The sequence below is a fragment of the Synchiropus splendidus genome, chromosome 16 (genome assembly GCF_027744825.2).
Source record: "Synchiropus splendidus isolate RoL2022-P1 chromosome 16, RoL_Sspl_1.0, whole genome shotgun sequence".
Classification (NCBI taxonomy): Eukaryota; Metazoa; Chordata; class Actinopteri; order Syngnathiformes; family Callionymidae; genus Synchiropus; species Synchiropus splendidus.
The window spans coordinates 5886118-5911607 of NC_071349.1; the positions used below are offsets into that span (position 1 = coordinate 5886118).

The 25490-nt window shown below is 41.1% G+C and overlaps 1 protein-coding gene across 10 annotated transcripts in view; it reads right to left on the reverse strand.

Moving 5' to 3' along the window:
• ralgapa2 (Ral GTPase activating protein catalytic subunit alpha 2) overlaps nt 1-25490 on the reverse strand; it is a 104417-nt gene that overhangs the window by 56993 nt on the left and 21934 nt on the right. For 6 of the 10 annotated variants that reach the window (XR_008412619.1, XM_053844358.1, XM_053844361.1 and 3 more), the window contains exons 4-25: nt 18314-18371; nt 16485-16528; nt 15045-15225; nt 14733-14848; nt 14408-14546; nt 14059-14267; nt 13526-13765; nt 13123-13305; nt 12920-13054; nt 12689-12837; nt 12463-12574; nt 12142-12379; nt 10769-10948; nt 8910-9056; nt 8633-8755; nt 8177-8259; nt 8011-8101; nt 7750-7917; nt 7298-7438; nt 6611-6804; nt 6195-6293; nt 5644-5799 (exon numbers count right to left, since the gene is read on the reverse strand). Coding sequence is in view for 9 of the 10 variants with exons in the window: in XM_053844358.1 (XP_053700333.1) it covers nt 5644-5799; nt 6195-6293; nt 6611-6804; nt 7298-7438; nt 7750-7917; nt 8011-8101; nt 8177-8259; nt 8633-8755; nt 8910-9056; nt 10769-10948; nt 12142-12379; nt 12463-12574; nt 12689-12837; nt 12920-13054; nt 13123-13305; nt 13526-13765; nt 14059-14267; nt 14408-14546; nt 14733-14848; nt 15045-15225; nt 16485-16528; nt 18314-18371 (3186 nt within the window). In the remaining variant the exon portion in view is untranslated. The remainder of the gene's footprint in view (nt 1-5643; nt 5800-6194; nt 6294-6610; nt 6805-7297; nt 7439-7749; nt 7918-8010; nt 8102-8176; nt 8260-8632; nt 8756-8909; nt 9057-10768; nt 10949-12141; nt 12380-12462; nt 12575-12688; nt 12838-12919; nt 13055-13122; nt 13306-13525; nt 13766-14058; nt 14268-14407; nt 14547-14732; nt 14849-15044; nt 15226-16484; nt 16529-18313; nt 18372-25490) is intronic. The other 4 variants (XM_053844359.1, XM_053844366.1, XM_053844364.1 and 1 more) reach the window with 4 other exon arrangements.

The window sequence follows — 25490 nt, forward strand, 5'->3', positions numbered from 1 at the left end:
ATCCACGCACACACAGATGACCTTCTGGCTGCCATGGATGCTGCATGAGATGGCATCACAGCAGAGGCTGCACAAGACGCTCTAAAAGATTCTTTCCATGCTGCATTGAAGGAGAAGATACTTATTGTGCTGAGAATGGGCCTTTGCGGCCCAGTCTACAGGAACATTAGGAGGTGTGGGACGACTGCACAGTAAATCCTACAGCACTGCATGTACAGTTCCCCCCAAAAAGATGGTTCTGTGTTCATATTTTAACTTTCATAGTTTTTTCTCCTTTGTGCTTGCAGTGGTGTATTTTCCTTTCTGTATCAATGACGTGGTCTGTCAAGAAATACAATACATTAAAAGCGTCAATGTGAATCTTGTCCAGTCCGTTACAATCGATCTCCCACATAGACTAAGGTGTAACATATAAATGTACAAACTTTCATCAAAACTATATCCATCATTGACATCAAAACATCCCTCAAGAGTTTTTTGGATTTTGGAAAAATAATTGTCCCCTTTAAATGGCAGGAATACATGTATTTTTCTTCTTCACAATGTATTTTTTGACTGGAGCGACTCATTCTCTGCAGCAACTTATTGGTCTTGTACGATCAGTTAGTCATTGGTTTGTCAGGAAATATTATCTGCCCAGGTCACAAACAGAATTGAAAAACTCTTGCTCCATTCCGGGACAGGCAGGCACAATCTTTCAGTCTTTAGTAGGTCAGCACTATAGTACGTTTCTGTACGTTTCCATTTTCCTTTGACTCGCAAGTACTGACAACGTATCTACATTTCGCCCTAGCGGCGGTCAGTGTGATGGCACTTTCAAGCAGTACTAACCAGAACAGAAGCAAAGCGGCAGATGGATTGATCACAAAGAACAAGTGCGACAACAAAAGACCTCAACTTTGGTGACTCACATGTACACACGGAGGCAGACCTGTAATTAAACCCAGAGACAAGGTATTGTTTTCCTCAGGTAGAAGCGGCAGATGGGAGCGCTGTGTGTGTACATGCGCTGTATTAAACATGTCATTAGCTGAAACTTGGCGTTCCCCAACAACAGCAATACGAGATGCTCTTAATTGGATGTGGTGAACTGTGGGAAAACTAGACAAAAGACCTTTTTTTAAAACAGGATTTGTCACTACCTCTCATAATTCCAATGACGCTATAATATGACGCCTAATTTTTAAGGTTGCACAGCCGCAGAGGGATCCAGATATGCTCCGAAGCCAGAGGCAGGATGCGAGTTCTATCCAAACTGGGGACAGTGACCAACAAGTGAGAGACGATGAAGTAGTAAAGCAGTTGGGAGATCCACCTAACTGCAAGAGAAAATGCAAAATCAAGCATCACAGTGGTCCAGGAATGTCACTGTCCATCTCTTATTCTCAGATTCAATAGACCCATTTACAACAGAAACGCACGCATCTTGGCCATGGAAAGGGCTCATAGAGGGCTCAACAGAAGTGTTCAGAACTAAATCAGTCCAGTTGTTGTGTGGTCCCAAGTGGACCACAGTTCAATGGAATGGAGTAGAGTTTTTGCAAATAAAATTTCATCTCACATAGCTTGAGAACAACTGTACTTCCGTTGCCAATATGTGCATGCACCCATTCATTCATCATTACTGTTCTGAAACTCTATAGTGTCCTAATTCCTGAACAGGAACCTCATAGTGTTGGAAGAGAAGTCAGGAGAGAAATTACACATCTCAGATGTATCCAATCCCTTCTGGCAACAGGCAAAGATGCTTACTCGTACAACGAAGGGCTGTATATTTGCATAAATAATACAATACAATGTTATGATTTGTAGTAATATTAACATCATTTTTAGGGGAAAAGAAAATCACGTACTATAGCAATATTATGTCAATAAAAACAACTCCACTTTCATGAGTTCAGTCCAGGTAGACCTTCATATTACGTTATGTTACGTCATAATATGTTATATTTCATAATCCAATAGATGAATGAACAGCTACCTTCACAGAAGGGCACTAGCAGAAATATTAAACATGGCCTTGTAATAGTATTTGATCCTTTGTAGTGTGTGTGTATATATATATATAGCACAATCAATCAGGATGGTAGCCATATTCAAGTTTTTATATCACCTGACTAAAGCTCTTTTTATGTCTTGCAAATATTAATTAGAATATATATATATATATATATATATATATATATATATATATATATATATATATATATATATATATATATATATATATATATATATATATATATATATGTTATGCTGGTGGATAAGCGAAAGAAAAACAGGAGTAAAAGCATGATAAACATCAAAATAATGTGACGCTTTGGTGGTTCAGAGATGACATTTTACTGAGTAATAACCAAGAATTCAGCACGACTGATGTTTCCTCTTATCTTAAATATATTATTATTTGTTGACAAAAGGAAGGACCAAACTGGAGACACCTGCCGTCTTGGCCATAAACATGCATCAAATCAGGCCGTTCAAACATCGAACCGCTTCCAGTGGAACTAAGCAAACACAGGACTCTCGTCTTGCTGCTTCGACAGACACCCGATAAAGTACCAACACGCAGCTGAACGTCAACGAGAAAGAGCAAACAAGCAGAAGTAGGACAAGGGATCCAACAGAATGCAACACACAGAAAATTGGTGCCGAGAGCGGCAGGACTGAGGGCCCAATTTCATCCTCATTTTGTGGTAATTGACCTCTGAAGCATGATGTGCAGTGGAGTTGGAGGTAATTAGCACGGGACAAACTGTAGCTTGATTGCCTTAAATGAGCATTTTTAAAGGAATCCACAAACACAGACGCACTTTCAATCGCATGTTTAAGTCAGGGGAGGCTGGTTAAAGGTGTGCAGAGAAACGACCATTGAGCGCTGCGTGTGGCTGTGTGCTGACGACAAGAGTGGCGCTCGCGTCAACAAAAGGTGCATTAACGCAACTCTGAATGGATCCACCTCAGACCTTTCCATTTGGCCTCATTTCCAGCAAAGCACACGCTGTCCACCTGCTGGCCTCCAAGGTGACCGGGTTCACACTGACATTACATCACATGGCTCCATATCAGAAAGAAAAAAATCGTCTCATTTTTAAAAAATTGATGGCTCCAGGTCAAAGTGATTTCCTGTTGCTCATCAATACTAACAAAAATCGAGTTAGAAATGACACCGATGCGGTGAACTCGACTTGAAGGGGCAATACGATAAAACAATGATTCGGATCCCACAGGTGAGCAAGATTTTGGTCCATTTTAACTAAAGCCCAGAACACTTATTTAGTTATCATTTACTTTCATGTTCTGTGTCAGATGACGAATTGATAAACAATAAAGCACATTTTAATGATTTTTTTTTAAAACAAAATATAAGTTTAAAAGGAAGATGCCAATCTCACATATTCATTTTGAAACACTTTCTCAAGTCATTATGATTTTCTACGCTATTGTAGCACCAAGAGTTACTACACTCGCATCTAAATAGCAACACATTGGAAATGTGGTCTGAAGAACAAATCCACTCTGCACTACTGATAACCTTTCCAGGGTGTCCCCCACCAGCAGGTGCATTCACAATAAATTGGATGGATAAAGAGATAATTTTTCCAAAAATCTTTCAGGTGTATATTATGATGGTTAATATATCACAAAAAACAAACAAAAAAACAAATCAATACCATCAAACCTCTCTTTGCGCGTCATCTCCCGAACCATTTTTTTTTTGACTGGTGATGTTAGGGCACAGGTGTGGGATGCAGACAGAATGACTTGATGTAAAAACAAATAATTGAATTTAACATTCTCACTCAGTTTGAGGGACAGCCCATCAATATTCTATGGCCTGATCGAGAACAAAACGTTTGGAGGTCCTCTTGTAGTGCACTAAAAATGGTGTTACAACGACATTACATAACAGTGAAACTGAAACAGCAATTGCAAGATAATGGAGGACAAATAAGCACGGAAGAAAGTAAACACGGTATATCATTTTTCCTGTCTTGGATGGGGAGGGGGTTGAGCAGAGAGGCAAGAAGGGAGGGGGCAATAAGAGCCACTTTCTTATGTTAAGCAGGCGTGCGGCTGTCCTCTATTGTGTGGCGTGAGGACTCTTTTCTCCAGCCAATTTGAGCATGCCTCAGTGGCCAGCTTGGCTCTGGCCCCCCGACGCATTATACAGAGCCACAAACAAAAGCTGGAGAATGTTGCCTGGTCCCTCAGAGTGCCCCCCCTAGCCCCCTCATTGCTCTACTCAACACTACGTTCCCCTCCCGCTCCTTCACACACTTGCGGGCCGGCCCACTCTGGGCCCCTGGCCGACGTGTCAGTCTAACGGAGCGCGACAGACGTCAATCCTTAATTAATCACGTATACGCGACAGGGGCTCAAAACATTATTTAACGACATGGAAAACATTCTAATAAGCTTGTCATACTGCCAAGACACAATGGAAGCCCAGCCAGGAGGCCATACATTCACACACACTTGTATCCAAAACACCCCTGTGCACATACACACTTTTATCCTGCTCTTTGTTTCGGGGGACTCTATTTATCTCCACTCAGCTTCGTCTGGAGGGAATGGAGTGAAGCCAGATTTGAATATGAGGAAGGGCGTGGCCAGGAGAGGTGGTAGATGCCAAAGCAGGAAGGGTTCTTTTGCACCTGATGGTATCTGAGAGCCTTCAAACGGAGCAACAATAGAGAGATTTGTTGTCTGACGACAGCAAAAGAAGTTCAATCAACAATCTGCAGTGAGCTTATCCATCATCAACCATGACATGAGCCACACTACAATTCATTTTCATCTAACCAGTGGAACCCTGCGCTCAAAGCAACCACAGAAAAGAACTTCAGATGGGAAAACACTACATACCAACCATAAGTTGTTTACAAATGATCGTGTTTTTGGCTTTACTGCACTTTTTGGTAAAGTTCATTTGTTTGCAAAACAATCTCAGATACAAAATATCATGCCCTAGATGTGCTCATCACTCCCTGAGACACCAGCACAAGCACGAAGACATAGACAACTATGTCTCTCTGAATGTGTTGTCAGTGATGATGCCCAAGACCATGTTAAGGGTCTTAAGATCCAGAGTGGGTCCCATGCGATATGGCCGTGTTAGCGCTTAAGAAGCTCATGCTGCAATGGAGCAGATACAGGACTCGATACACACTGGTGCAGTAGAAACAAATTTACTCCAGGTTGAAGAGCTCAGTGATATGCCAGACACGCAGAGCTTCTAAACATAGGAGAAGTCGGCTGCACACATTCTGACACATTCTTTCAAACTTCAAATTAGAAAAAGAAGTGAAAATAGCTGTACTATGCAACGGTTGAGGAGGACCAAATCAAACAAGCTGCAGTTGTGAACAACGCTAGTTACAAATCCTATTAGATTAATGGTGGATAATTGTAACGAATATAAGTGTAAAAAATAATGATAAAAGACAGCTCATACATAACTCAGAAAACTAGTGCATGGTGAATAATTCATTTATGTCAATGATCGAGGAAAATGAAATACAACAGGTGAGCCACAGTCTTGACCGAGGGTCTCTGATGAAGAGATTGTTTGGTTGGTGCACCACCTTGTGTAGAAATGAAGAGCTACACGCAGGATAACTTTGTCTGATGTGGCGGTACCTGGTCATCACTTGTTAGGCCGTTGTGCATAATGTGGCAGAGATGCACCAAGAAGTCACTGTTCGGCAGAACATCCTGTTGTCTGGTCATCATCTCGCAGATCAGCCTGTATGCTTGGAGTTTCCCCGCCTTGTATTCTGCTGGTAGCATTGTTGCCTGCAGAGAACACCAGAAATATTAATATAAAATAATATAAAAAATAATATAAAAATATGTGCTAGTGTGAGGGCACATTTAGATATATAAGATTGAAACCATTCAACTTAATATGTTCAACCACAAACACATTTGCATATTTGATATTATTTATTAATGATATACAACACTATTACATAACTTGAAAAACATAAAAGTCTTAATTAATACATTTCTAAAAGATAAACCTTTTTATTTATTTATTTATTCATTTAGAGTAGAATGTTGGTCTTGTAAAATCTTTATTAACATCAAGCAGTTAGCTGTTAGCTAACTGCTTGATGTTAGCTAACAGCTAACTGCTTGATCCAGCAGTTAGCTGGATGTATATTCACTGAAAGTTCTTGACTGCTTACCTTGAAAAGCCAGGAGGCTAGCATTCGGAGCGGTGGGATGAAGGCAGGCTGAGGAGGAGATGACTGGTTGTCTGCGCTGATGCCAAGATTGTCCCTTATCTGCCAGTGGAATATACAACATATCAGGCAAGCAGTTAATAAAACTAACATGCCAAAATAATGAAATAAAATGGGACAATGATAAGGAAAACAGAAGTAAAAAACACATTTCCTTTGAAATCATTCAAATATGTGATACTAAATTTACAGAAGCAGCATGTGTTGTCTGACTGAAACATACATATTCTTGTACATGCTTAATACAAATATGCGAAGTGAATGATTCAGTCAGTTCTTATTATTTACCGGTGTGCATGGTTTATGAATGAATGCACATTTGTCTGTGCTTTTCCTAAGAACTTTCCTCTCCACTTTACCTTCGCCAGCTTGTGCCACAGCTCATAGAGATAGGAGAAAACTTTGTAGTGGATTCTGGGACACCGGATGTTGTTGACATCCCCCAGGATGCCCAAAACTCTTCTCCACAGGACGAAGGCAGAGTCTGCATGCCAACCGGTCAGTGTTCCACCAGCGATGATGCTCACATCATCAGCCAGACACTCGCTGCTGTCTGTGTGTTGGAAGACCAAGAATAACAATGAAGGAAAAAAATGAAAACAAATACAGCAGTTCATACTGATCAGCAGGCAGCAATTTTACAAAGCTGTTAGGAGGGTTAAGAGATAATCAGGTCAGCGTCATTCCATCACCTCATTCAAAAAAGTTAATGTGTCCTGTGTTTTTTTGAGAAGCAGTCAATCGACGTGAGGAGGAGTAACAGCGCCACGCTGTGGTCGGACGAGAACAAGCCGTTCAAATGAAATAAGAACGGACTAGAGAGGATGTATTTGGTTAGGCAGCTGTTTTGGTTAAGTGGATTATATTTGAAGAGTTATTAAACCCCAGAAAACCCTCTTCTGAAAGAAAGTCATGATTCAGGCAAATTTAAAGCTCAGAAAAGAAGACAAACAGTTGTTTGTTAAAGAAAAATATGGGTGATCTAGTTTGTATAATTAGTATCAGCCTGGGAGTAACCAAATTGTGCAGCATTAAGTCAAACTGACGCATAGTTTGGTCCAGGCGGTAATCCCTCGGGGGCTCTGTGTGAACCAGTAGGGCGGGTGAGGCTGGTGGGTTCTGAGGGTATTGGAAATGATGCTGGTAGTATGGGGATGTGGAGTAGGGAGGGGATGTGGAATCGGAACCTAAGAAAAGGGGAAGGAAACAAACACTTTGGATTGAGGAGACAAACAACCACAGGGGCGCAACACATTCATGTTAACACCAACAAACCAAAGAGAGGTTAGGACATAACCTCTTAAACCAAACTGATTGGCTAAGTTCTAACGGTCAGCAATATGTCTCTAATACTTCACATTATGTTTGAGTAAATCAGTAATCTCTTGAGGTTTAATCCAAGTTGGATTTGAAAAATGTAATTTGAATGTGAGGTTTTTGCTCAGAGGAACATTGTAAGGTGAATTAATGAGGATAATACATAGTGCATTCTGAATACCTGCAAGAGCTTCATGGTGACTGAGCAGCAGATTTCCAGGACCCTGAGGGTTGCTGGTCACATCCATGTGAGCTGATTGGGTGGACTGAGTGTCCTCCTCATCGAATGTCGGGCAGACCTCTGCCTCATTCAAATAGCCATTGGATGTCTCACTGCTTATACTCTCACCTGAGTGTTGGAATACACAGTTCATGTTTAAATATGTGTAAATATGCAAACCTAAGACTTCAGATCATTTACAAGCATGATTCAAAGACTTACTTTTCTCTCTCAGTTTTGGTCGCAAGTAGTGTTGTTGTGCTTCAGTGTTGTTGTCAGTCTCACTTGGGATGCTGCTGGATCGAATGTAGATCTGAGAAACACAAAATATCATCACATCTTCGAGTTACGTTATTTTAAAATGACAACAATTATCACACTCCCTCACCACAGGAGGTTCGATGCCATCCATCCCAGACGTCCTGCCATCTGAACCAGAGGAAGTTGGGGAGTGCTCCCTCTTCTGGTCTGCTACACAAGACAGGAAACATTTTTGATAGTGAAAAACAATCATGAATGAATGTAAATGTAAATGAATTGTGTTATTCTTCCTAAATCAAATGCAATGCTTGGGGACCAGATCAACTCCAGGATGCCACTTTACAGTAAGTTGCCAAAAATAAAATTGTATTAAGTGCAAGTGCAAATGGGCAACAAAAACATATCTTTATGCCAATCATTTTTTTTTCCAAGACCCAACAAAAGCTAGATATAGGATCACAGATCCATACTAAAATGCATTTGGCCAGAGGATTGAAATGATCGCCAGGATTGGTTTGGCTTGAATATAGTAGCAATTTACAGATTACATTCACACCTTTTGGACTGATATCAACTTGAATACCTGGAAGTGTCTCCGATATCTGTTGTGTGATGTCTGAGGTGCTGCTGCTGCGTGGAAGTGGACTCTCTGCACCTCCCAGCTCGTCCTCTGCACCACACTCCGACAACTGACACTCTTCTACATCTATCGGGAAGAAGAAAGGACAGCCTTAGCACAGGAAAATCATAAAGACTGAACTGAGCAACACAACGTGAAGAGGACTCAATGAAGTTTTGGAGTTTTATGAAAGATCTCAGATGAAAAGTAAGGTAAAAGTGAAGAACAGAGCAAACTTTACCTGAGAGTCTGTGAGAGCAAGCAGAATTACCAGAAGAGATACCAGGCAAGACAGTAGTGACAGTGTGGAGCAGCATAGGGACACTTTTAGTAGTAGGCAAAGCTTCGTACAGATGGACACAGTTGCTTATGGACTGGCTTCGCTTAGCTTCCAGTGAAGAAGGGGGGGGAGAGAAACAGAAAGGAACAACAGAAAAAGAAGCCAGAGTTCAGTAAGAAGAAAGCTCATTTAAAAAAAAAGTTCACAGACAGGTCTCCCAGAAACATCATACAGCTGAAAAGTTGCAAATATGAAGAAATAGATGAAAAATTAAATCCTGTTAAATGCACTGTCAAAAACAAATACTAATTTCAGATACCACAGGTGTCTGACAAACAAAACAAAAACATGTTAGTTCACTAAATCATTCAAATACGGGGAACACTGACAAGCTCCCAGCCTCGGGACATAATATATTCAGCATGTTTCAGCTCTGCCCCAGGACCTCCACCTAGTTGGCAATGATGCTGAGCCATCACTAGAGTGCATCCAGACCACATGCCAGAGCAACCAATTCTAACGTTGAGTCTCACCTGAGCGCCTATGATAGAGTCTGACTCACTCACTCGTGAGTTGCATATTGAATCCTTGCATATAAATGTGGACGTCATAAGTGCACATTTCGACGAATCTATTGAGAAAGCAACACACTTAAACAAAAGATAGATGTTTCCATGGGTAGACATGGTGCAGACGTGCGTGAGGAAGAACGTGATTGATGTGAACTGGGATGAAGTCTTCATTCCCTTCATAATCAAGATCCCAGAACAATATTAGTTTACATTTGCATGAGTAAGCAGAGAACAGATATGATAAGTTATCAATGCTGCCGTTCAGTCTGGATAGCACTTGAGACACAATCTCAAAGAGGCCCAGTTCAATTCTCTTCCACAGCGCGCTTTAATTACCCCTTTCAGCAGGAGAGATTCATCGTCTCGGCTGCGGCCTGCTGCTGTTTCCCATTAATGCATATTAATGAGCGTTAATTACACTCTTAATGAAACTATCCAAATGCGGCACGCAATTGATGTGAAGGTCTCGAGGAGAAGCGGGGAGGAGGAGGTGCATCCTTTGAAGATCAATCTGAGAGAAATGCAATTAGCCGTAAGAAAGGAAGGAGAGTTTGAAGGGTTTTGTTTCATGTCCAGCTTTGTTTGCACACTCATATACTGGATGTTAAGTGAATCTGTGCCTGAACCTAAACAAGATGGAGAATGCTTCACTGTGCCAATGATGATTTCCATTTAGGATCACGGGCAGCTCCTCTTATAAAACATCACATACTCCATGAAAAGGGTTACACAAGGCTGCAACCGATGCCTTCGTCAGATGGACCCATAGACCCGTTTACTAACTAAGATGGATGGAGTGTTTGCTGGGTTGAAATCATTCTCACAAATGTCTGACTAGCATTGTGTATTTCTGCATCCACTACAGTCAATGTCCTGCCATGACACCATCAGATAAGACATTACTTCTGTGTCTGTATTGAGCAAGTGACAGCCAGGGTCCAAAGCCGCACCGCGACATGCTTTCCTGAAAGGCTGACATGGAAACATGTTGACACAGGTCAGCGACACATGCAGGGAACAATGCCAGCCATCTGCTGTACCTCTTTGTGTCTGATGTTTGGCCTTTCAGCAGCACCTGGACTCCTGTACACACAGGGCTGTCTGAAGGCTTTTACATGCCCTCAATACATCAGATATTATCAGATGCGCAGTGTGTCGGACAAACGTTAAGATGATTAAGAGGTGTTGTTTTCGAACAGGAATCTTGATTACAGAGTAGCTCGTACAACAAACTGTGGTTTCACTCACCAGATGCCTTCTGGCGGACATTGTTTCGAGCCTTTTCCACACCAGGAGCCCCTGATGTGGTGGCAGACCTGACCCTCATGGGCTCTGTGGCTCCAGGTCCCCCGTGTTCACCCTGATTTCTCCAGCTGAGTGAGAAGGAACGTGCCACCGCTGCTGCCTTCTGCATGTCTGGGATCACACCTGGGAGCAGGGAAACGTGTGTGAGATTTGACTGATTATCCACTGGTGTGAAAATCCATTTTGGCCAGTCACAGTGAGTTGGGGAACACAAGTCTCCATAAGGGTAGAGCTAACTCCGATGTCAAACAAATCAGTCGGTTGAGGGTTCAATCTTAAGACCGATCCACTGCTGTTCTCTGCCAATGTCTATCTGCTGCATCTCTGCTGCCAGCTGGACCCATGGACCCATGAGCCTCTGTTGCTATACAATTATTCAACAGTGAACAGTGGTAATACTCGCAGTAATGCATCTTGGGAGCATCTATGGTTTTCATACCAGAGTGAAGCAAACTTTCAACACTCTACATACATGGCTTAGACAAAATGGTGTCTAAATTACCTGCTGACTTCATGGCTGAAGCAACAGCAAACCAAGGTCATATATGTAGATAATTTTCAGTTCTTTTATTTTGACTGAGAAGTCATTACTGCGTTGGCTGGTTAATAAGTACAGTATGCGATCGTTTGACAAAGTTTGTTTTCCAGTTACTGCAGCACTGTACTAGGGTGAATGTATGTATTTGAGCACCAACTGTGACAGGAATAGGACAATTGCATATCCTCTACAAACTGATGTGATGAGTCACAACACAAATGCAGTTGTAACTGCTCTGCAATGCAGCACTGACGCATTCAGTTAACATTGGGCCTTACACCATTTTATGTGATTCCAACCTCCAGTCTTGATTGAATATATAGAGTCACAAAGACACAGACGTGAGTCTACTGTAGTCTCAAGTAAAGACGATCACATTGGGAGTCTGCCCTTGCTCAAGAAAACCGAGCCACTTGTGTTGTCCTGAATCATTTAACAGAGTATAGCAGGACAAAAACAATCCCTATCACTCTTGTTTCACACAGAATCAAGAGAGAGATCATGAAAAGACAAAAGGTACAGGCACAATATAACCAGCACCTTGTCTCCTATACAACAAAGATTTCTTGTGGATTGAAGCAGCATAAACTTGTGCCAGTTGGGTGCCTCTGATTATACTGTATTATTGTGAAATATAAATATAAATAACCAGAATTATGGGGTTTTTTTGCTTGAAAGAGTGGGCTATGAATGAAAATTCGTTATGTTTGACAACACTAGGCTGTCTTTCTTTGTGATCCAGCAAACTTTCTTTTCTCCTCCAGCTTCTGCTGCTTACCACGTCCCCGCTGCTTCTTCTCCTTCTGTTCACTGAGCTTGTCCAGAGGCAAGTTGGACATGTCCAGGCCATACACGGAGCGAGCCAGGACAGCCGTCAGCGAGTCCATGATGCTGGCCCACTCTGTAACCAGCTCCTCCCAGTAGGTGAGCGAGGAGAGCACTGCCAGCAACTCGTCCCACAGCTCACGGGAAATGAACACACACAGGTTGGCTCGCACCCAGGCCACGATGATGGTCTGAATCAACATGAGACAGGAGAGGTTTTCACAAAAGAGACACATCAGGGATACAGATAAGCACTGTTTCAAATATCACCCACCTTAAAAAGAATTGATGCCAAATTTTCTGCAAAAGAATCCTTTCTTTGGTTTTCTTGTGGCCTTTTCATCACAGCCTCTGTAATCCTCAGTAGTACCTGCAACATCTGCTCCCTAGGGGACACAGGCAGGGAGCAAGGGGGCAAGGAGTCAAAAACGACTTATTGCTGTCAACCAAGTGACGTTAAGTTAAACAGTGACAGACTATTTGATTGAATCTACACTGACCATGTCTGTGTGTTCATGCTGGGCTCCATGATCATGTGCCGGTAAATGCTGAGAACACACTTGCACACTTCCACCTGGTTATCTAAGAGTTTTGGAACATCTTGACATGGCTCCAACAGGAACACGTTAGAGGAGTTAGTCAGGAACACCTACATGCAGATTAGGCGAGATCACAATGATCAACCGCAGTGAAACTCAACCCCACACCGCGTCTCTTCTTCTGGACCAGACCTGTAGTGTTGGCTGGATACCAGCCTTGATGTCTGTGTTCTGTTCCTCTGTCAAAAAACCTCGACTGATGGCGCTGCTGAAGGAGTATGTCCTTCCCCAACTGGACGACCGCTTGTGCCCATGACTCTGCAATGTCTAGAGAGGAGGTATTGATTGCAATACTTAGAAACTCACACCTCTGATTTTTTGTCCAAAGACTTTACCTGTACCAGCATAGCATTTGCCTCCCTGCTGAGAATCCGCTCAGCATTGTCGTCTACTTCATCATCTTGTGGACTCTTGTCTGGCTCTGCCATGAAGTTGGGCTTCTCCTGAAGGATCCACTTCCTGTACACTTTTATCACCTTCCTGGTTGTAGACGCTTCACATGAAGGCAGCAGGAAAGCCTGACAAAAAGTCAATGACATGCTTTTAGGAATAGAAAAATCTTCAACAATTACTTAAAACGGCCACTAGGGGGAAGCAAAGGAAAAGATAACAAGCTGGACACAACCTAGAGATACTGACTAGGCTTGAAGCAATAATGAATAAAATGTGTCTCAACTGCTACATACTGATTAATGCATACACAGTCTTCAGTCATATCAAGTTAGTATCCAAGCGTACCTGGTGGAAGACTTCGTTCACAAAGTTCACATTGTCCCGCGTGGACAGCAGGATGCCCTGCACCATGTCATACACATAGCGGTGCTCCTCCTCAATGCTACACAAACTGGAATCACTGGCCCGTCTATCCGACAAAGTGCTGCTGTTGGAGTGGCTCTTCTCCGGCTCCCCCGCAGGCCCATTCAGATCCCCCTCTGCTGTTTTGTCCTTTTCCTGGCTGCTACCGCCTGCAGTGACAGTCTGAGGAGTGTAGCACACATAGTCTCATAGTCTCTACAGCATGCATGTGTCTGCACTGCATCTACTATTATGAAATACTCTGTACCAAAGTGACTACATGTGAAACAGGATAAGTATAGAAGTAAAAGTCAGTAAACACTTTTTATGCCCCATATAAAGTTAAAATCACATGTATATACTATTTATGGATTTCATTTCATTCAGCCTTTTGTTGTCCAGGAGAAGCATGTGACCGACTTATAAAAGCCACTCTAACCACAACAGTTGCCCCAGGGAGGCTGGGTTAGACTCACCTGAATGAGTTTGGGAATGACCTCTGTGCCGTTTTTTGCGCTCTGCGCTGCAGCACTGCTGCTAACATACTTCTTCTCCAGGAAGAAGGTGACCAACCAAGTGATGAAGGCCACACGCGGTGCCAGGTACTGGTCCCTAGTGCAGAAGGTGCTCTCATTGTTGCGAGTCACTGGTACGTACAAGGGTTTGGGTCTGTGATGGGGGAGGTCTGATGCATTGATGCCGCCATTGACGGAGAGGGTCAGAACAGAAATGGAAACACATGAGATTTTGTTTTGTGTATTAGATCATGATCAATCTGTACATTATTACAGTTGTGTTACTATTTAAATTCACTTAGATACTCACCCAAGAGTGGCTTGTAGAGGTTTGTGTGTTTGGTGAAAGAGGGGAAGAGATGAGGAAGGTAGTACTTCTTAAATAGGGTGAAGAGAAACCTGAAGCCTGTGTCTTGGATCTCTTTGATCTTCCACTCTAGACTGGAAGCCTTGCAGACCGGAAAAACAGTCAATCAGAAAAGGTTCACAGAAAGATTTTTTGAGAGACAATTGAAACAGCCAAACTTTTATTTCTTTCAGACTCAAACCAATCACCTGATGGAGCTGCTAATGAACTCAGAACAGGACACTAAAAAGTTGGGAATCCACAACTGTTAAAACAAGATGGCAATTACCTGGATGACCATGTACTTGAGGAGGGTTTCGAGGATGAAACATGTTTGGTCATCTGCAACTTTTTCTCCAGTCACAGCAGGAACCAGCGGCGTTATCTCCTCCGGCACCACTTTGGCTGTGGGTGAGACATCAGTGAAGTGAAATGAAGTCATATATGTTCAATTTGAATCACACATTATTTCAACTCTGTTTGGAAAGCAGTTTGGGAAGGTTAAAAGGCCCATCTATTGTTCTATATGTGCTTGTGAAGAGCAGCTATCAGAAATTATTTGTTAATGAAGAAGATATTGTGGCCTGTAGATGGACCTCACCATCTGGGGCGGTCGAGAAAGGGTTGTAAATGATGGTGTCCAGAGTGCAGAGTCCTCTGCTAGAGGGCACAGCAGGGAAGCCTGGTACTAGGCAGGCGAAGATGAGGAACTGCTCCTCAGCACAGTTGTCTCTCAGGGCCTGCAGCCACAGCAGGAAGAGACGGATACCCTCACAGCGGATCTAGGGGACGAGGCATAGTGTAAGGAGTGGCAACAAACACACACCTCGGCGTAACATGAACATAAAACATTTACTTTCGGTAAACATACTACTTCATTTACTGGTAATGATCAGATGTCATCCGTGCTGTTTGTAGTGAAGGCTGAGGTGGTAGTGTAGAATACGGACATGCTAAATAAATAACCTGCAAATAAGTAAGCAAACAAAACCGTTTGCAGCCCTTGAGGACCAGTTTGGACACCCCAGATTTAAAGAGTCACACACAAGGCTTTGGTACCATGCATAAATATTTAGCAAGAAATGAAAGTATACTGAACAAACTTCTTAACACAACATACTAAATTCTCTCCTAATGTTTTGTGTTTGGACCAGTGATGTTATTCTTTTTCATGGCAGAATAAGCATTTATAAAAAAACCTCATAGACGTATATGTTAGTTCTGCAATGTTTTTTTGCGTACACTGTTATATTCAGTGTTTTAGAGCCAACCAATGTCCACCACTAACACCAGTCAGACCCTTCATCCTGTGACAAACAGCATCACTTACAGAACAATTTTGGTTTGAATAGAAAAGCTATTTGTTTACATGATATTGCTCTACTCCTCATAAAAAGTTGACGCTCAAATCTTTGCTGTTATTCTCCTTGATGGAGTCTGAAGAAGCTGCCTCCACAGACTCAGCCGCGTTTACAGAGTTGGGACATCACAAGATGGCGCCAGTATTTAACCGCGTTCTGACAATGTAGCATCACACTGCATCACAGTGTATTGTAATGATAGTACATGTTAACCGCAGTCTTCTTTCTAATTGTCTTGGTTGCCTTAATGTGATGTCATAATGATGATGAACTGTTCAATATGCTCCTAAAACACATATGTATTGAGATGTTCATTAATCATATGAGCTCCCTATTTTTAAGTATTCCCATGTTTTTGTTTTTCATCACTCATTTGAATTCTTTGACAATGTATTGTTCACTTTTTATTATTGTTCATGAGCATTTTTGTTTACAGTTTAAATGTGTCTTGTATATCTTCCTTTTTTAAGTCTTATCTCAAGCATTATTATTTTACATTGATTTTTTGGGGGAAAAAAGTTTGGGTGAAATTTAATCCTGAATACATCAATGTATTGACCTGTCATTCACCATCTTCACTTGCTTCCTATACCTGAACGAGCCACGGTGAATCCATCTCATCACGTTGGACGTCTATTTGAAAAAACCCTTGTGAATGTCACAACATAAGGACCACTTACCTTAAACGAATTTCCAGTGTGAAGAAGCTTTTTGAGAATAGAACCTGCAAAAACACGGGGAGGCTAATTAATCATTTATTTCCTCTGTAAGCTTCAAGGAGAAGCTTGCTCGTGGATCCAACCGAGTCCAATTGACCTTGACTGATGATACCGACTAACTAATATGAATGTGGCAATCCTTCACATTTTGTCTGATGAAAATGAACATGGGGCAGCAGCGACACTGATGAAAGGCCATCAGCCTCCTCTATAATCAAATGAGACACTGCTCTGATTGCTGAAGAGGGAGAGAGGCTTGTGTGACGGAATTGTTGGCCCTGATAGCTCCAGATGGCGTTTCTTCAGGGGGCGTGACAGTGGGTGATGACATGTGATCTTGGGAAAGCGATTAGGGAATAATGACTAGTTAAACTGGATCCCGCAAAGACCGGCGACTCTCAAATGAAGCATTGATTAGATAGGTGGTTATTAAAGCAGCATTTTGTCCCGCTGAGTTCGAATTGGCAGCCTGAAATACCTGTGATGACATCTTTGAATAAACTTCGCACAGTTGTCAGTGAGGTTAAACACTTCAAATTGCACTTTCAGAAGGATAATGGTGAGCAAGAAGTTTGTTCTGGTCTCAGTCTTGTGAGCCAAGGGCGACAAGCAGCACAAGAATTCACAAGAAAATGTGCTTACAGCTCTGTTCATCTGTCCAATGCTTTTAAACAGAGAAAAACACAGAGGCGTGGAATTCTCGATCTTTTCCCATTGAAGGACTTCCAGCAAGGTAGAGAATGTGACATGAGAGTTTTCCGCAATATGAGAAAGGCATTATAATCACAGAACGCAAAAGATTTTTACAAAGTTAAAATCTCCGACAACAAGACAATAGTAAGAATGATTAAGATTCTACATTAGACTGTTCAACAAACTTTCTTCCATTATACTGAGTGTCTCCATTTAAGAAAATCCATTTCATTTTTATTTGAGGAGATTACAGGCCATGGAAGAGATTCCCTGGTGAAACATTATTCAAATAACGCATATATTCAAAGATTTTAATCCAATCTTTTCAAACAATAGGTTTTCAATATCTTCTAGGAAGCATTAATATGATAAACACCTCACCAACCTAAAATAATATTTTATGCCACTGAAGAGCACTTCACATCATATTGTTCCATTTACTCTGTTGAATCTATTCAGGGCATAATAGTGTCAAATAAGAACAACAACCTTGATCACATTACAAGATAAGTTTTTTCCATGAAAAAAGTTCAAAATTGTGAAGCTGTGAAAACTGTGGATACGTTGACAATGAATTCAAATTTTTTGAATCAGAAGAGAGTCACATTTCCATCTGCAATGTTACAATAATAACCCATAAAGCGCTGTTTATGTTGTATTGATGATAAATCATGCCATCTAAATCTTTAAATCTAATCTTTCAGCAGATCGATGGCACTCTCAGGTGAATTATGAGTGTCAGGGGAAATAAATATTGACCTTGGATTTCATTCTGTGGGGAACCGTTTTCTTTCTTTCCTTTCCTTCTCACAGCATCTCTGTGACTTTTAGTGCGAGACAGTTCTGTGAGCATTTAGCATGTGAAGTTCTGAAAACAGAAAGTGCATTGCAAACCATCCGTTTCATATAGGGTGTGAATGTGCATTTCACACAAGGACACGCATGAGCAATTTCAGTGCATACGCTCATTATTTTCTCCTTATTTGGAGACTATGATGAGGTCACATTATGTCTTCATGTTCCTCTTCCAAGGTTGTAGGACTAAGAAAGTGGTGAGGGATTTAGTCTACCCGAGTGAGCTGCTGAGACATACATACCTATACTGTGGAACTGCCATCGGCTGTAGATCTTCTCAGGAAGTAGCTGAAGAATTTTCTGAGGAAGAAAAACACGAGTTTGAAAGGGAGATCTGATTGTGAAGTTTGATGGTGCAATGAACGGCTGTGAATTAGTGATAACGGGAGAAAAAGAAGAGGTGAACAAGAAGCTGGAGAGGCGGACGTACATGTTGATGGGAAGAATCTCTGGAAGATAAAATGCGTGTGCAAGAGCGCAAGGTAGGTGGAAAAGTTAAGATGAAGTAGAGGTAGTGAAAACAGCTCATGTCTTAAGATCAAGGGAGTTGAAGATATGAGTGCAGGCTTTACAAGACAATAGCGGTCACAGTCACAACGTCTGGAGTTAGAAGAGACAGAAGAAGATACTGAGGGTGTCCTTGGGAGTGAGTAAAGAACCAGACCAGAAAGGAGTACTGTATATCAGTAAGACAGCTCAGGTGCCGAAGCTGTGATGATTGGATGATGAACGTTGTAGAAGCCAAGACAAAGGAGAAGAGGAAGACAGCCATTGTGGTTCAAGGATATAGTAAATGAGAATATTAAGAGGTGTAACTGGGGAGGCAGAGAAGGACGGGTAAGTAAAAGCAGGAAATACATGAATACATATCACTTGCACTTTATGTTTATGTCAATGCACTGGTGCACAATTTAAGCATTTGATTCAACGGTTCCAAGATAAGAACCAGATAAATGTACAAGGCGGCTCACATCACAATGCAGTGATCTTTTAAAATGCCACAACGTTTTCATTTTGCAGGCCACAACTGTAAAATATTGACCTCATACTTGGGACTGAAGTAAGAAATGTCACCATTGCGTGTTTTGCAGCTCAATTAAAGTGGTCTGACCTTTGAGCAGCCTATCATTATTTCTGAACGCCGTGGCAGGCTGGCCGGCCTCCACAGAGATAACCCAGCGTAGAAGCGGGGAGGGGGCACAAGCTTTTGCACCAAGTTAATAGAACAATCGCTGTGAGGGGAGTATCAGAGGCAGCGGCAGCTCATCAAGTCATAATGACAGACCCAGAGGACATGTCATGATTGTGATGTCGAGGTCAGGCTGGTTTGTCAGGGAGGAACTCTGACCTGAGAACTAATCTAATCAAGATGACAGGATGGTCCGCGCTTGAATGCACAACAGGGGAGAGAAGAATTAAGATAAAAAAAAGGCTATATTAGACAAAAAAAAATCAACTTCAATAAGTAGAAAGTTCATTGATATGTTTCTCTTATTTCCTTGAACAAAAGTTTTGAAATCTAGTTATACTGTATCATCCTGGTATCCTACACATCAGTGTCTCAAGAGCTGTCCTCTTCACGTCCACTCTTTCCCTTTTCACTCACCTTCTTGTCCTCTGAGAGTTAAGCCCTATTATTATCTGTGATGATGGCGACGGAGACAACACATGTCACTTTAAGTTGGAGCAAGATGACTATCTGTGTGCTACTTAACGTCTCTCTCATCCACAGTCGTGATGCTCGGGCGTGTGGCAGCACCTTACTATTGATCCCACGAGGGATTACTGCATCACTGGATGGGCTTTTGATGGACCTCCCTCACTCTGTCTCCTTGGAGCGGCACACACATTAAACCAGGCAGAATCGCAGTGGGGTGCGACTTATAAGCTGGTCCCTGTGTATGGATGTGTGTGTGCTTGCAGACACAATAGCACACCCTTTTCTCCGTTACTGGGAATGAGATGGAGAAGCTGGCCCAGTAAGACTCCCCGTGGAGATGGAATTGCAGTTGCAACAATGAGGAATTACTGGTTGATACGAAGCGAATGTAGCCTGGTCGACTGGAGGTTGGAGGGGTTTCTCTAATCTGCAGCCGTACTCCAGCATAAAGATGGGGGCATTACTGCTACATAACTACAGCCCCCACACATTTACATGATCCACGCTTAGGTTTCCTGCAGCCGGGCTAGAACATGAAATGGTACACAAATCTCCCAGAGGTGATTCACAAGGGCTTTCAATGGACAAGCAGAGTGATCAAAAAGTACATCACAGCTCAGTCATTCGACTGAAGTCAAGAATTAATATACCGTAAGGCGACAAAGAAATGGACGGAAATTATGGAACAAAGACAACCTCACAAAAGGTCACAAGTCACAAAAGGAACATTATATGAGTGGAGCTGAGACAAGGTTAGAGGAAGTGCACTGCAAAACATCACCTCTAGTCTTCAGAGAGGACACCCACAATGTTCAAAATTCCAAATTCCAAATGTATTTACTAAAGATTGTAGCCGACGCAGCTGATGTGATCTGACTTATTGCAGATGGAACGAGATCTGCAATAGATCCCATGCAATGAGATCGCTATCTGGTGATGTGGTCCACAACCATCACAGCAATGGAGCTCAAGACAGGCACAACAACCCAACAATTTGAACACATCTAATTCAGCAAAAAAGGTAGTCATTTACAGCAACAAGGTTCATCGGTTTTCAAATTAAAATAATAGACATTTGTGACTAACTGCACGACTTATTTGCCTGCAGATTTCCAAGACAAAGTGTGACCAGAAAAACTACAAGTAAAAGTTTAATGAAATGTAACTTGGTACACACAAACAATAAATAAATAAATAAATAATACTATAAAATAAAAAAAAGACAGTAGGGACCCTTACATTTTGTCAACTTCCACTAGAAGACTTTCAAGTCTGTAACTATACTACTTATTTAAATCTCTGCCATCAAGCACCACAGCCAAGATCTCTACCTGTATGGTAAGACTGGCTTTACTATGTCAACAACTTTGGTCTATTTCTTCTATACATGTACATCACCTCGACTCCAACAACTGCAATCTCTACATCTTGTTTTCCACTTTATTTTGTGGACTACTGCATTCTTTTGCAAAGTACAGTACATCTACATGTATCACATCTTTTTGTCAACTACAACTTATTTTTGTTGACAAAAACTTCCTCTGCCTATTACCTCATACCTCGTCGACTAAATACCGCTTTAGTCTACTATTGACTAAACTGTTAGTTTCATACTAGTACTCTCCCTCAACAACCAATGTATCTTCTCGTCAACCAGGACTGGCCAGGATTTTTTTGGCCTTGCTTTTTTTGCTGTCAACACCAATTATATCTTGACAACTACTTATGACTAGCATCGCTATATTATCAAAGATTGCTTCTTGTCTCGACAGTAGTAACACTACAACATTGTTACTCAAATGCAGCAGGCAATGTGTTTACGCAGTATTTACATCTTGCCACAAGTAACTCCAGTAAAGCGCCAGTAGATGGCAGCAGTCACACACTCAAGATCACTGGTCTGCGCTAGTGTGCAGCAGTTTACAAAACAGTTTATACTCAACATTTGACAAAATAACATTTGGCAACGGTGATTCCTCACAAAACTTTAATTGTGAATAGATTACTGTCGAATTCTAGACATCATGTGCATGAGTCAGCTATTTGAATGCAACTGGGAGACATACATAAAAATGCAATACACTGCATTCATTCAATAAGCCAAGGAGATCATTTAAAACACAAGCGGATTTAGATTGCGATAAACAGTGAGATGCGACATTGCTTTTATGTCAAAGTCAAGTTGTGCCCAGCATTAGAAAACATTTTTCATCATGGCTGAATCAAAAGTCAAATCTAGTTAGGTAGTTAAACAACAGGACAATGAGACCTAGAATGCTGAGTCTAGATGATGAAGAGGTCACATCCTGAAGGGAAAGTTGCACAAACTCAATATGCACTCATTTTTCCCCAGGAAACTGTACTTGAGCGGCTATCAGGCAGGGAGCAGATGTGTTCCTGAGTGGGTCATACACGACAGAATCTCTCATGACCTGAGAGTCGTCTGACTGACTACAGTTTGGTCTTGTGACATCAAAACAGCTGCCTAAAGCAATATAGAAATATTTTTCAGCTCGATCACTGCACTTCAACTTTTCACAAGCCCTACCTCAAGATCTGTTCATAGTATTTTGCAACATTTTTGGAAACCATATATACCACTTCTTCGGAATACAGAAAAGGACTATGAAAAAGATACTTAAATAATGTTGGATTCCATGAATCGCTGCTGACACCTTAGCTGGAGCAGACACAAAGAGATCTCGCAGAAATGATGGCTGCAGGAGGCAGTGGGGGTGGAACTACAGCAGCAAGGTTTAGGGGGGAGGGAGAAAAGATTAACCCCTCTGGATATCCATTACCAACAGACTACAGAGTGTGTATAGCCCTGTACAGCGAGCCAGGGAAAGGGGGTCACATATCTCACAATGACAATAATCTCCATGTAGCAGGCTAATACAAAACAGTCTCAAGGGAACACACTTTGGGATGGTTGCAATGCGAGTACATGTTTCAAGTTAACAGTGAGAGAATCCAAGAAGAACCAAACGTTATCAAACAAATGACAAATAGTGGCATCCAGTCGAATAGTGTGAGCTGACCATACAAGTGTACAGCTTATTCTAAATAATCAACCATTTCAATGTGAGTCAAATTTACACACTGCATTGACAAACATGGCCCTCCTGAAAGAGACTCAGACAAAACAGTAATTACAAGTTAACTTTTTTTTCAAACAAAGAAGTAAATTACAGCTGCAGACATTTGTTCCGTCTGGGGAGCATTTCTCTGAAATCATAGTTCAGCAGTGCAGTGAGAAATCATCAGGTGTGCTGTCGGAAATTAGCCATTTTCCTTAACTGATCAAGATTTAAAAATAATAATAATAAATCAGCAATAGTGTGGCATCATGGTTGAGTGTCTGAGGAAACAACCTTTCACAAAATAAGAGAAATTTTGAGCAGCCTTTGCCATTGTTCTCGTTGACTGCGAAAGTGGCGAGTGACAGCAGGGACAGAAGCCTCAAACCCAACAATTACATTACTTACAGACACAGTCGACAAGTTGTGACACCATTACTAAGCACAGTCCACAGAATAAGGTAAAATGGCTGAGGCTACATGACCATCATGACCCAAAGTACAGGACCATCTCACATTGCAAACAAGGATTTCGCACCATATTTTGAGTAATTCATATTGAAGTATCAAGTTTCAAAACAACATTTAACACTATGCAAGTGTTAACAACAATTGACATACAGTTTTTATTCATAATTATTAGGAATGCACCCAACTGAAAATTTGTGGCCAAAGCCGAATGAAATGTTAAATGTTTGGCATAATCCCGAATAGCCAATGCAGTTGTTACTACATTCTTAAAAAATGTTGCATAAATAGCCAAGAACACACTTACATACATGTTTGTCAAAGAAAGTTAAGTATATTGTCATCATATGTATTGAACATTGGACATATATAGGAATTACTTGATTACTACATCAACTACTGTATCTGTATGTTACTGGTAAAGTAACAAACACAGCGAACACAATTGACACTTTCTACTTCAATTTTATAAAGCCACCGTTGTTCTCGATTTAAAAATCGTACTCACTAAACTCGTGTTTAGGCCCCGAGCCCGGTAATGGTCGTATATAGAATTCCATATAATTATACTAAGTCTTGGACTAAAAAGATTTATGTTGAATTAAAACTGAAGTCAAGCTCTAAAGGTAAATCACACCATTCATATTTCGAGTCCTGTAATGCATTGTAACAGTTTAAGTTCATTTAAGGGCCAAATTTGTTACTTGTTACTTGTATATTTGTATTCTTACTATTATACTCGACCAGTTTCAGATTAAGATGTACATTGTTCAGTAGCAATTCGATATTTACCACTAATATTTCAGTTAGCGGCACAGTTAATTCTGGAAAACAAAGTCCACTAACGGAGAAATTGTCATATGCAGTCGTAAAAAGTTATGGAGCAGCAAATGTGGATGTGTAAGGTGTGACTCCCCTCACTGGACTCAAGATCTATAAATGGAACAGCTAGGCAATAAAGCTGCAGGTAATCAAGCAGCTTAGTCACCAGTATCCGCAAATGTGACGAAACAGCCCGCTTTATACCCCAGCAGGTGAACCCTCGACAATATTACCAAGGAAAACATCAGACAGTGGTAGGAGAATTATTTCAAGCTTGACTTTGACGCACTTCAAAACACATTCCACCTCAAAACAAAGCAGCAGAAAAGGACAGAACACAATCAAATTTTGCCATCAGCACATAAACACACACTCATTCTTTTATTATCAAACTTAAACATTCATCTGAATGCAAGATATGAAGACATCAGAAGGATAGAAGTAAATTTACTTCTACATCTACTTGCATTATTGTTCACATTAACAGAAAGAGAAACATACACACTACTCAAAGGATTAAACAACCGAGAGCGACAGAAATAACTTGCTCACATTTCAGTCCAACAATGAGCATCGCTGTTTGCCTTCACCTTATATACATGTGTAGTTACTGTTTTATTGCCCACCTCTTCTATCACATTAAGAACAGAGAACAATACTAAAACCACACAAATGGAGGCAGTGGCGGGTTTAGGTATGAAATTCGGTCTCTCTAAATATGGACATGTACAAGTACCAATAAAAGAAAGTGCCAACGTGGAAAGGAGGTGTACAAATGTATTGCACATAAGCAACTTGATAGTGAAAATGGATGCATAATTATAATAAATAAATAAAATATCCAATAATTAACTTTAATTCAGTTTTCACAATACCAGGACACATCATCAGTTATGTGCTGAGTGGACTAAATCCAGTACAGTGTATCTTGTATACTATATCTTGCTTGTTTAAGAACAGGTTGCATAAGAACAGCACACTCCACCTCCTGCAGCTAATGTGTTTTGAAGCTGATACTTGTTTGTGTTATTCATTAGCACAATTACATGAACAATGTTGTTTTCACGATGCTTAAAGGATCCACGCCACTACATGTATAGCAGTTGATGATTGTTATTATGACCATATCCATAGGCACAGTATTGTTTGTTGCAATATACTGACACAGTACTGATTCTTTTTTTATGTCATGAATGTAAAGCTACCTCAAGGCAGCTTGGGGCGAATGAAATTCAGGGAAATTAAGTTGAAACCGTTTTTCTTTTTTTAAACTTAAGGTTTCTTTATTAAAGATTCAGCAAAATTCACATTGCATACAAAAGACACAATAATGTAAAAAAAAAAAATGAAACAGATAATAACAACAAAATTTATAATAATGATAATGAT